The 11,355-nt window shown below is 31.9% G+C and overlaps 1 protein-coding gene across 1 annotated transcript; it reads right to left on the minus strand.

Moving 5' to 3' along the window:
- Positions 1-5,813: 5,813 nt before the first annotated feature.
- On the minus strand, positions 5,814-10,369 carry LOC21399335 (GTPase LSG1-2). The gene is made up of 8 exons (XM_010103691.2): positions 10,348-10,369; positions 10,043-10,311; positions 9,303-9,404; positions 9,126-9,212; positions 8,356-8,449; positions 8,045-8,101; positions 7,280-7,359; positions 5,814-7,200 (listed from the first exon to the last, which is right to left on the minus strand). Exons 2-8 carry the CDS (start codon positions 10,291-10,293, stop codon positions 6,129-6,131), a joined length of 1,743 nt encoding a protein of 580 aa, XP_010101993.1. The 5' UTR covers positions 10,294-10,311; positions 10,348-10,369; the 3' UTR covers positions 5,814-6,128.
- Between the last annotated feature and the right edge of the window lie 986 nt (positions 10,370-11,355).

Consider the following 11,355-nt stretch of genomic DNA (forward strand, 5'->3'; position numbering starts at 1 on the left):
GTCATAAGAACTAAAATATTTATCATTTGTAGCAATAGCATACACCAACTTTGCAATTACCGATTATATTACATTATCCCCCACTTGATGATGGATAATTTTGTTTGCATATAGGGTAATAAATTCTGTGCTCGTTTAGTTTGCTGATTCGAGTTGAGATGTGACTTTATGTGAGAATTTGTTACTGTAGTAAAAAAGTTAGATATGACTATTTCTGAGAGCTTTTTACTGTAACAAAACTCGAACACTATTGGTTCCACATGGTGTTCCTTCCCGTATAACATCTCTTTCCTCCTCTGTATAATTGAAAACAAAGAAAGAATTACTTTAAATAAATAAAAAAATTTGACAATTTTTTTTCCCTACATTGAATGGATGCCTTTCGATAGATGTCTTTATCACAAAATTATGTACAAATAGACACCACTTCTAACATATTGAGGGCTTGTTCTTTTGATGTTTTTGAGTTAGGTAACTTGAGTATAGATTTTGAGTTATAACTTGAGTTGAAGTTGTAATTTGAGTTTGTGTTTGGTTGTGTACATTTGAGTTATGGTTTGAGATAACAATCTTTTTGAGTTTGTGTTTGAGTGAGTCAAAACTTGAATTTGTATTTATATAGTATTTTAATAAAAACTCAATGCTGATGAAAAATTTTAATAGGGTATATGGGTTGAGTTTTATTCGTCTTTTCGTTATCAACGCATAGAAAAAAAATCATCTCAATCAGAATTAAAATGAAAAAGTTATAGCATTTTTAAGAATAGAAAAAATATTGTTCATTAATTTGAGTTCGAGTTTCTGAACTCGAGTTGAAGGGAAAACTTGAACTCGAGTTTAAACTTAAAAGAACATGAACTCAAATAAAGTTATAACTCGAGTTACTTTTTTTAAATTTTTTACTCAAAAACACCCCAGCCGAACAGCCCTGAGTCTTCCCATGACTTCTACAATTTGGAGCGAAATAAGATTTGACATTAGAATGAAAGGTAATCTATAAAGAAATTCAATGAATGCAAAGAAAACTATATATATATATATATATATATATATTAATTCTGCTAGCATTTATTAATTAATATGTAAATTTAAGATTAATAAAAAAACTATGTTTTTTTTATCATATGTAAATTGCACAACTGATCTTAATATTAATTTTAATAAATAAAATAAATATTGATCGCACGTAGACGTTTTCATCACTTAAAAAATATAATAACATAGTATTTGATACCCATGATATTTTTGCTTTGAAAGTGAAACTAAAAATGTTGTGTGCACAAATAGCTATACAGAAATTAACAGAATGCTTCAATGAGATTCATTAGTACTTATATAGCAGTATAAATTTATATGAAGGGCGTATAAAACAAGGAAAATAAAACTAATAGTTATTTAGAATGCTACAAATAATATCCACAAATAGGACTGCGAGTTATGGAAATAAAAAGTTCTTTTTGGCTAAATTATAAATAATCAATAACTAGTAAAAAAAAAAAAAAGGTCGGGAGTCTAGCTATTTAATTTTTATGCTTTGGTGTTTGCTTATATAGTGGGATTTCTTGTATCTAGATATCTAAGATCATACAATTTTTTATTTTTATTTTTCAAGGAGATTATACAATGTTGTTCTGTGATTTCACTAGAATATAAGTATAAAAAGAAGAAGGAAAAAAAAAAAACTATAGTGGTTTTAAAAAAATCTAAAAAACTAAAATATAATCTCATAATTTTTTTTTTTCTTTTGACCCCCTTTAAAAAAAATCATTAAACTCAATTATGTCAACGTAGACTTAATTCTCATCTATATAGATATTATAGACCTCCTGTGAATATCATACTTCTTTGAAACATATAAAAGTATGAAGTATAACATGATAATTATTTAACAGAACACTGACGTTAAAAAGATACTGAAACATATAAAAGTGTGAGGTATAACATGATAATTATTTAACAGAATACTGATGTTGAAAAGATATAATAATAGTCTGGGAAAAATTAAATTTTTCAGTGTTAGATTTCTCACTTATATGTGTGATGATAAAAATAGAATTGTAGCGATGCCATCAGCGTGTTTGGAATTGATTTCAAAAACGTTTCACATTTTTCGAGAAAAAAATGAAAATGAAGAGAATATAGTGTTTGGAGCAACCAAAGATAAAAAATGAAAATAAAAATAATTTTTTGGTTTCATGTAAAATGTGAGAGAAATGAAAAACTACTTTTATTCGTTTTTCATTTCTTATTTTCGTTTTTTCCTCTCTCGAGCAGAGAGAGATATATATACATATATATACATAATTACTCTATGGGTTATTTCTTTACATATATAAGAAATAAATATTTTTATTTTCTTATTTAATATATTATTTAAAATACTATTAGATGTTTTCAAATTGTATAACCGAACAGAGTTTCCGTTTTTTCTTATACTGAAAACAATCTCTTGATAAAATTACCGAACGCATTTTTAAAAATAATTTCTACCTGAGATTGAAAACGTTTTCATTTCTATTTTCATACAAAAAATATAATCATTTTAAAACGAGTTCCAAACGCGTCCCATATATTTTTACTATATATATATTTTTTTTGGATGGTATGTATACTACATGTTTTTATTTATATGGTGCCTGGCTACTTGTATATCTTTCTGTGCGATTTTGTATATTTAGTGCGTTGAATTATTGCATGAACCTAACATGTCACTCCCATGACATGCACATGTCGGCTTGAGCATTATAGCTTAAAAATTGTTTGCAGAAATGGATTTGTTCATCTTGAGCATTATTCTGATGCAAACTAAATGTTATGATTTATTTACACATGGCATGAGTTGCCTATATATATGTTTGCGCCTTTTTTATTTTTTATTTTTTTTTGAGAAACATTTTTTTTTTTTGAGCGGGTAGTACTCTTGAATTTTATAATCATAAACATATAAAACTATGGGATACGTGCGTGTATGGATTTAAATATCATACGTATGAAATTTAATTTATTCTTTGAGAAATATTTAATTTATTCCTTTGTTCTGAAGCAACAAACATGTCATACGTATGAAATTTAAATGTAGACCAAAAGAAAGGTTTTTTTTTTTATCATAAATAAATAACAAATAAATACTATGGTGATTACGAATGTTTATTTTCTATATTCATTTTTTATTCTAAATCATGATTTATAGTTCTCTACAGTGTTTTTCTTCTACAAAAAACATGCGTAAAATGAGAATGGTTCCGAATCATGATTTTGAATCTATGAACCAAACGTCCACTAAAATTGAATTCGCCCCTTCGTAATTGCTAGGCGTATTAACATCCTCATGTATTTAACTCGTTCATATAATAACCTCCCAAGGTTATCAAACTATTAAATTTATTTTCTGAGGTAAACAAATATACATTCGTAAGATGAGAGCAGAATATACGTACGTACAAAAAAAAAATAAAGACGTTTTATAGCAATAAAAAAAAGAAAAAAATTTGATGAGAAAATGGTGTAGGGATAAAATTATGCAAATGTAAATGTGAAAGCCAATTTTTCTTTCAACAACGATAAATCAAATAAAAGATCAAATCAATGACCATTTTAATAAAGTAAAGGATCATTACTAGTAATTAATTTAACCATGTAATGACAAATTTTGGTAATGTTGAATTTTACGATTAAAAAATCATGTTACAGAATAAATGTGTATAAATAAAATAGAGTAGAGACAAAAGAAAGAAGCAGACTTTCTTAATATTCATCATCTTGTTGTACAAATACATCCTTATAAGGGTCATACATAAAGCCAAAAGGCATGGGTTACACCAATAAAATGACACTTTTGGAGTGTTAATTGAGAGATTATGAAGGTCATGAAATACCAAACACTTAGGGTACGTTTAGTTCGCTGATTCGAGTTTAGAATTTAAATTTTATTACAGTAAAAAGCTTTCAGAAACAGTCACATCTAATTTTTTTATTACAGTAAAAAACTCACCTCTCAACTCGAATCAACGAACTAAACGGATCCGTTAACAGCATTCAAGTGGAGATAATGGAATTCATCATGGAAGTTAGGAATGTGCACATTCACACTAACAATTTAATTTATTACTAACATATCAGAAATCTTAAAAATTTTCACCTTGAGTTGCGTCTTGAAAAATCTTTCCCTCACGGTCAAAAAAGATGTCTAGTGATTATGTGTCAAGATTTACAAGCATTTGTGGATGTAATAGTGTTGCGCGTCCTCCAACTGGGTTTATATTTGCTTATTTCTGTTAATTATCTAAAACTTTCCTTTATAGGAATCCGAGGTCGAATTCTAGGACCGAACCTTTTGAATACATATTAAATATTCTTAAATAGTTTTATGTGAGATTATGATTAATCTTACAGTGTTATAATGGATTTTTTTTTTTATATCTTAGATATTTTATCTTTTAAATTTTCATTTTTGAGCAAAATATCTCTTTCTTTTTCTACTTCTATGTCCGGTCCTATTTTCTTATTAAATAATCTTTAGTGCTTATGGAGGAAAACTTTTAGATAATTAACGCCGGATTCGAAACAAAATATTAAAATATGTCGTATTTTAATTAATGATGTCAGACCATTATGAAAAGTAGCTACGACTGAGTGATAAAATTTTTAGAAGTGCGCTGACATAAAACTAAATTGATAAATTACGGTCTTATTTTATTTAACCGATTTGAGTTTTTAATTTTAATTTTATAACATTTAAAATTTTTTATAAAAAATTACATTTAATTTTTTTTACTACAATAAAAAATTATCACATAAAATTACATTTCAACTTAAATTAAAAACTCAAATCAACGAACTGAATGAGACTTACAATACGCAAACTTTAGGCAGTCTTTTAACTCTAGCGGCCATACAGTCCGGCAAATATGACTTTTTCGTATGCCATTATATTATCGTACTTATGTGTATAACGCTCAATTTGTTTACATATAACACTTAATACTACATGTGTTGATCTATGTTTATTGAATATTACACTAAAGCGTACACGAATATATAAATAATGTTATACGAGCATATGAAAAAGGTTGCATATGCCTGACTGATTTGGATGCCAGATTTAAGGCAAGTCTGCAAACTTTATAATGATTTTAATTTCAAATGTTTAACATTGTCATAAAGTGTAGTTAGTGGAAAAAGTGTAAAAGAGTGAGTGAAAAGATTAGTAGAAAGATTTTGGAATCTGTAATAGTTTGGCATGAGAAAAAACATGAGCAAAACTACCAAAGGACACTAAGTGAGGGATTTCAAATTCTTAAGATCATCCTAATTTTAATCTTTCAATATTGAGGAAAGAGAGAAAACTAGAAGAACCTATACCAAACATAATGGTAGAAATATTATCCCCATTTCTCATCATTTCTTCACCAAGGTTGTCCATATTTTTTTCCTTCCTATTTTATCTTATTTTTACCAAAGTACAGCTTAAGCCCCCATGTAAATCCTCATCGGCACACTTCTGGATTTCAGCCAAAAAAACGTCATTAATTGTGAGGACCGACAATCACTTCGCAGATTTAAATTTTTAATTCGAGCTGAAATGTGACATTTTATGAGAATTTTTTACTGTATTAAAAAAAATTAAATGTAATATTTTCTGAGAACTTTTTACTATAAAAACTTAAAACTGAAAACTCAAAATCAGTGAAATGTTAATGAACGAGGCCAAAAAGTATGTTTTGTTTTACTCGTATGAAGACTTTGAACTTCAGATAGTAACAGATTTGAGACTATAACATCATAAGCATGAATGTGAATTTACCACTAAACTATGCCAGTAACCACAAATAGTTTTTAATAAAATAGTGTAAAATCAAAATTGTGGTTGATTACTTTTGATTCTATGAAACTATCCTTTTGCAAAATAATAAATATACAATGAGCAAACCATCGTCAAACCGATGAACACTGAAAATATAGTTTATTTTTCCTCCTCCTCAACCTCCATTGATATTGGAGATCGTGTTGGTGTCGCAGAGAATGAACTTTGACGATCACCTTGGATCGGAAAATAACAAGCAGACAAGTACTGCTTCCCAGTTGATTTAAGGAAAATATTATTCAATCAGAAACTGTATTCACAGGCGTCAAACTCTGAAAACCGGCATTCCATCACCCCCGTCATTTCCAACCCTCCATGACCGATCCTTTTTCCTTTGAGGCTTCTTGTGTTGTTTATGAGAAGGCGTAGGCTTCTGAACAGTGGCTTTCTTGGAAGCAAGCCCGTGAGCCATATCAAACGAATTGAGATCATCCAGCACATGCTCGATATTGGACGGGTTTTTGTCTTCGTCGGCCGGAGCATTTTCAACATCGGATGAATCTGACTCATGCGTATCAACCGAGCTATTCACCACTGTATCTTCACTGTCGAGCATTCCCGGGGGCATCTGATAATGTGGAAGTTTACCGTCGATATAATCCTTCAAAATTTGGCGAGCAGCTCTTGTTTCGTCCGGCAAACCACTTGAGGCAACATACCCACGAGAGGCACAATAGGTTCTCAAAAGCTCTATTGCCAGAGGTGGCCGAGACTGTGGCTCATAAGGTTTGGGTTTTGGTAGCTTAATTTTGTAAACATCTTCGATAACATGTCGAGGGACTCGGTTGGCTACAACTTGCACAGCCTCGCGATGCTCAGTCATCCGATCAATTGGCAGTACCCCTGAAGCAATCATCTCATACCTAGAACTTGTAAATGATGGAAATACTAATCCAGGACAGTCGCAAAGGGTCAGCTCATCAGATATGATCAATGTTTGGAAATGCTTGGTCTTCCCTGGTGTAGATGTAACACCTGTGCGTTTCTGGCCGACCAAGGCATTAATGGTTGAGCTTTTGCCAACATTAGGATACCCCACAAATCCCACGATCACATTATTTGAAGCTGAACGTTCAGAAACACTTCCCCTGGGGGAATTAACATTGGTTTGGCCCACGCTGCTTGAACCCGATTGCCTCCTGATCTTGGCTATCTGTTCTGCCTCGGACTGTAAACGGGCCAAAAGCTCATCCCTTCCGTATAGTTTTGTATCAGGATCATCTGAGTCCTGCAGGCTGTTCTTCAACTTTTTCCCTTCTAAAGCTGCAGTCGCAGCCTTAGCTGACCAAAACACAAAGAGAATTTGATGGAGACGAAAATACTCTGCCCATTTCTCCCTGCAGACAAAGTATTGGGAGGGTTAACAACAGAGAATAGATCAACCACAACAGAGATAGAGGATGAAGCTACACTAACCTTACAGAAAAGGGTAAAAGATCTGCCTTGTTGATGAGAAGCATAGTTCTTTTGTGCTCATCGATCTCTTGTGCATAAACCTGTAGTGACACAGAATTGACTAGTCAGATGTATGTAATAATCCTCCCACACAAATGGAAGAAGTGAATTTTACTCTTTCATTCAAAGTATATTTTGCAAGCAGAAATGGTTAGTTTTGATCTATCTTCATTCAGAGTATATTTAAACTACATTTAAAAGATGCAAATAGTTTTAAGAAAGAATCCATGTTTACAGCTAACACCAATTTTTTTGGGATGAGGGATTGGTTCTTTCAGTTGAGCTGAATATTCAGAACGTACATGGGCACAACAAAAACCACAGCCAAGTGTGAAATCCCACCAAGAAGAACTAATATCACCACCAAAAGGCAACAATTTTCCAATTATAAGTCATTACGGAGAAGCAAAAGGGTTAAGCTTCGCCAATCAAATACTCTATAACATGTTAAATATATAGGGAAGGGACATCATAGTCAACAACATGCAATGGTTTTCTTCTTTCCTTCAAAAGAATAAAAAAACTGTTGAAACACAAGGTAACAGTACAAGCATAAGGGACATCAAAGTCAATGACATAATGTCTTTCATATTGAGCAATGACGCCGTTCAGGATTAGCCACATTTCCAATTCTATAAAGGTCATTATGTTTGAATACCCGTTATTAGGTAAGGTTACTCATGACTAGTGAGAATTACTTCTGAAAGGGAAGAATAAATGAATTACCTCAAGATCAGGGCAACGATAAAAGAGAGGGTTCCGTGCGTCAACAACCATCACAAGCTGAAAAGACCACCAATTTGATAAGTTTACATACGCTATAACACAAAGCACAAGAAAAAACTAAATCTTTATTTTTTCAACACAAACACAGATAAAGAATGCGTAAATATGCACAAGGATTACAAATCAACATTACAACTTAGTAGATGCAGCACACTCCCAGCCATTATCAATGTGTCAATGATTCTAATATTGCCAGAACAACCAAGTAACAATTATCCAGATTAAGTAATCAAAAAACAATAAAATCCTACCAAGTCACTCCGCTCCACCACGCGCCAAAGCTGTCTCCAAATGTCCAGATTCTTCTCAAACGGAGTAAGAACTAGGATATCATTCTCCTCTAATCTGTGAAGAAAATATCCCAACATGAAAATATGAGAAAAGGAATGTAGAACTTCAAAATGAAAATAATAAAAAATAAAACAAAATTTGAAGATTAAAAATTTAAAATAAAGAAGCATGGTAATGGTAATCCAAACCCTAAAGTATAGTAGGAAAAAAAGAAAGCAAACAAGGATAACCCAATAGTGCACATTCCTTTTTTACTTGAATTGCAGATAACATCATCAGAATAAAAAAGCAATATGTCTTTTCCTCACTTTTGCACGTGATGAAAGATCTTATACCAGTATACTACAGTGGTACAAATTGAACCCAAATGAGTAATAATGTAAATCGAATCATGGATTGCAATATCATATTCCCTAATCAAAGGCTTCAACCAGGCTCATACACATAATTCATGCAAGTTTGGGCAAAGCCATCAAGACAGCTAAAATCTCATAGGCTTCAAAGTGAAAGTTAACATTAACCCAAAAAATAAAAAAATAAAAAATAAATAAAACCATATCGGGGTATGCAAAAGGATTTACAGCTAATATGTCTATGATCCAATTTAATGGAAAGTAAAAGGAAAAAATATAAATCCAAGCACCACATCAATCTAATTCCCACATCTATATAAGTGAATGTGCAGGTATTTCAGGACCGAGAGATAACAAATCAATGTAATAGACCTGACCTTGCGAGGTTTCGACGCCACGTCAAGAACGACCGTCTTTCATTTGCATCAAGCTCTTCCATGGACATTGCAGCATTCCATGGTGGCCTACGGAGGAAAGTGAAAAACTTGTGCACTCAAAGTCTCAAACGGCAGAAATGATTATAGACTTTAACTGAACAAAGGAAACAAGCATACCTACGCGGAATTTGAAGACTACTAGCATGTAATGCCTCCTCTATCTTTTGTTTTTGCCTCCTTTCCTCGGGAGTCATTTCGCTGGTGCTAGAACGTGCATCCCTACTCTCAGAAACAGGCATAACATAAGTTTAATAACGCAAAATGCCGGCTCAATAACATTAGGCTCAAAATAAAAGCAACAAAACGGAATGATTATCGGGATCAGCTAGCCTATATTATAAAACCTTAGACCGTGTTCGGTACGAGAAATGGAGTGGAAGGGCACGACTTTATCTTATTTGTGTTCAGTACTCATTCTCTCCTCTGATCCTTTTTTACATAGAACGATTAACCCAATCCATTTCCTCCATTTCCTCTTCTTTTTTATTTTCCCAAACGACCATGAGTCGGGTCCCAAAATCCTTCCACTAATCCTCTTACCCCTCTCACTTCTTCCACTTTTCTCTCCTACCAAACAAAGTTCTTAGTATTCTACAATAGCTTAACTGACCCAAAAAAATTGAAAAAAAAAATCAAACTAAATCCTAACAACTAAATATAACAAGCCACTAGCAAAAGCAATAAATAAATAAATAAAATAAGCTTGTAAAACTAAAAATATAAATTCCTAAATTCAGATATAACCTAGGATCAATTTTCCCGTGCCATTTTTCCCCATTTTGTAAAGCAAATCAACAATCACAACAAAATATGAAATTAGGAAAGAAAAAGAGGAAAATGATTGAAATAGAACTGACAAAGAGATGGGAACACTAGGCGTCGGGAAGTTGAAGGAAAGGAGTCGGTCGGCGACGGCATCGGCATCGAAGTCGGCGTCGGCGTCGGATTTCTCGATGATAGCGTCGATGTCGCTGATTTCGGTGTAGGATTCGAGAACCTGCTTGTTCTGATTTCTGTAGAAACCGCCCTTTTCCTTGGACTGCTGGATCATCTGGTTGTGCTGCTTTACCAGAGCCCTTCCCAGCCCCGTCTTCTCGTTCTTCCCCATCTCTCTCTCTCTCTCTCTCTCTCTCTCTCTCTCTCTCTCTCTCTCTCTCTCTCTAGATGCTCTGAATCGACTGCAATGGCGGAGAGAAGGTCTGGGTGGGTTTATACAAATTGGAAACCTTTTCAAGGGTTTTGGACGGCTGGTCTTGCTTTTTGATTTCGCTCAGGCGACGTTTATTTTAAGAATTTTATCTGATTTAAAATTATAATTTTTAGTTTTATTATAATATTTTTTTCTTATAAAAAATTTAAAAATTAAAAATTAAAAATAAGAATTATGATTTTAAATTATGAATTAAACGTTATCTTATTTTTATTAAATTTTTTTTAGGGCTTTTATGCAATTCCACGGGTAAAGTAAGTGGAATGTCATTCAACAAAAGACTTGTTTTGGAATATAACATCTGAAGTGAGGTTAGAAATGTCAGTGTATATAATATGGAGATGTAAATTTGTAATTTGCAATTTGTGTGGCAAGTTGTAGGGAAAATGTAGTCATGTTGTTTCACTAGCTTAATTTAATTCAACTCAGTTTAAACAGTGAATACAATTTAAATTAATATTTAATAAGTATGCAATTTGAATTATATTTTTTGTTTAAATTGAATTAAACGGCCCAATTTAGAGTTTAACTCCCCTCAAGTTCAATTGTTCAAACCATTTTCGAACAATAAAAAGTGTCCACTATTCTACTTTTCACACATGCTAAATACAAATTTTTCTGTTTAAATTAAAAAGTTTAAACTAACAAAATTCATACTAGCGAATCAAACATGAGCATAGTAAATTTGAGTATTAAATCATGTTTTGCATGAAAGTCGTTTCTTCTTTGAAAATTTTTTGGGTTGAGGTGATACTTTGAAAATGAAAATAAATAAAAAAATCAGGAGTTTGAGATAATTATAAATAAACATTGATTTAAGTATATACTTATCTCCAACTAAAACGTTTTATTGGGAGAACAAAGCATGCGCATTTTTTAAAAGGAACGAAAGCCTTCATCAATAATACTAATCTTCAAGTTTTCAAATTTACAAATAATATTTAATATTTAATTGAAAAT

Source organism: Morus notabilis, unplaced genomic scaffold (genome assembly GCF_000414095.1).
Source record: "Morus notabilis unplaced genomic scaffold, ASM41409v2 Scaffold133, whole genome shotgun sequence".
Classification (NCBI taxonomy): Eukaryota; Viridiplantae; Streptophyta; class Magnoliopsida; order Rosales; family Moraceae; genus Morus; species Morus notabilis.

What these genes read in the sequence shown, in the direction of transcription:
- LOC21399335 (XM_010103691.2), bottom strand. Translation starts at nt 10,293, where the DNA reads ATGGGGAAGAACGAGAAGACGGGGCTGGGAAGGGCTCTGGTAAAGCAG. An exon ending in TGGCGTCGAAACCTCGCAAG is followed by an intron (nt 8,450 to 9,125) that starts GTCAGGTCTATT and finishes TTTTCTTCACAG; the next exon opens with ATTAGAGGAGAATGATATCC. An exon ending in CTTTTACCCTTTTCTGTAAG is followed by an intron (nt 7,201 to 7,279) that starts GTTAGTGTAGCT and finishes CTTTGTCTGCAG; the next exon opens with GGAGAAATGGGCAGAGTATT.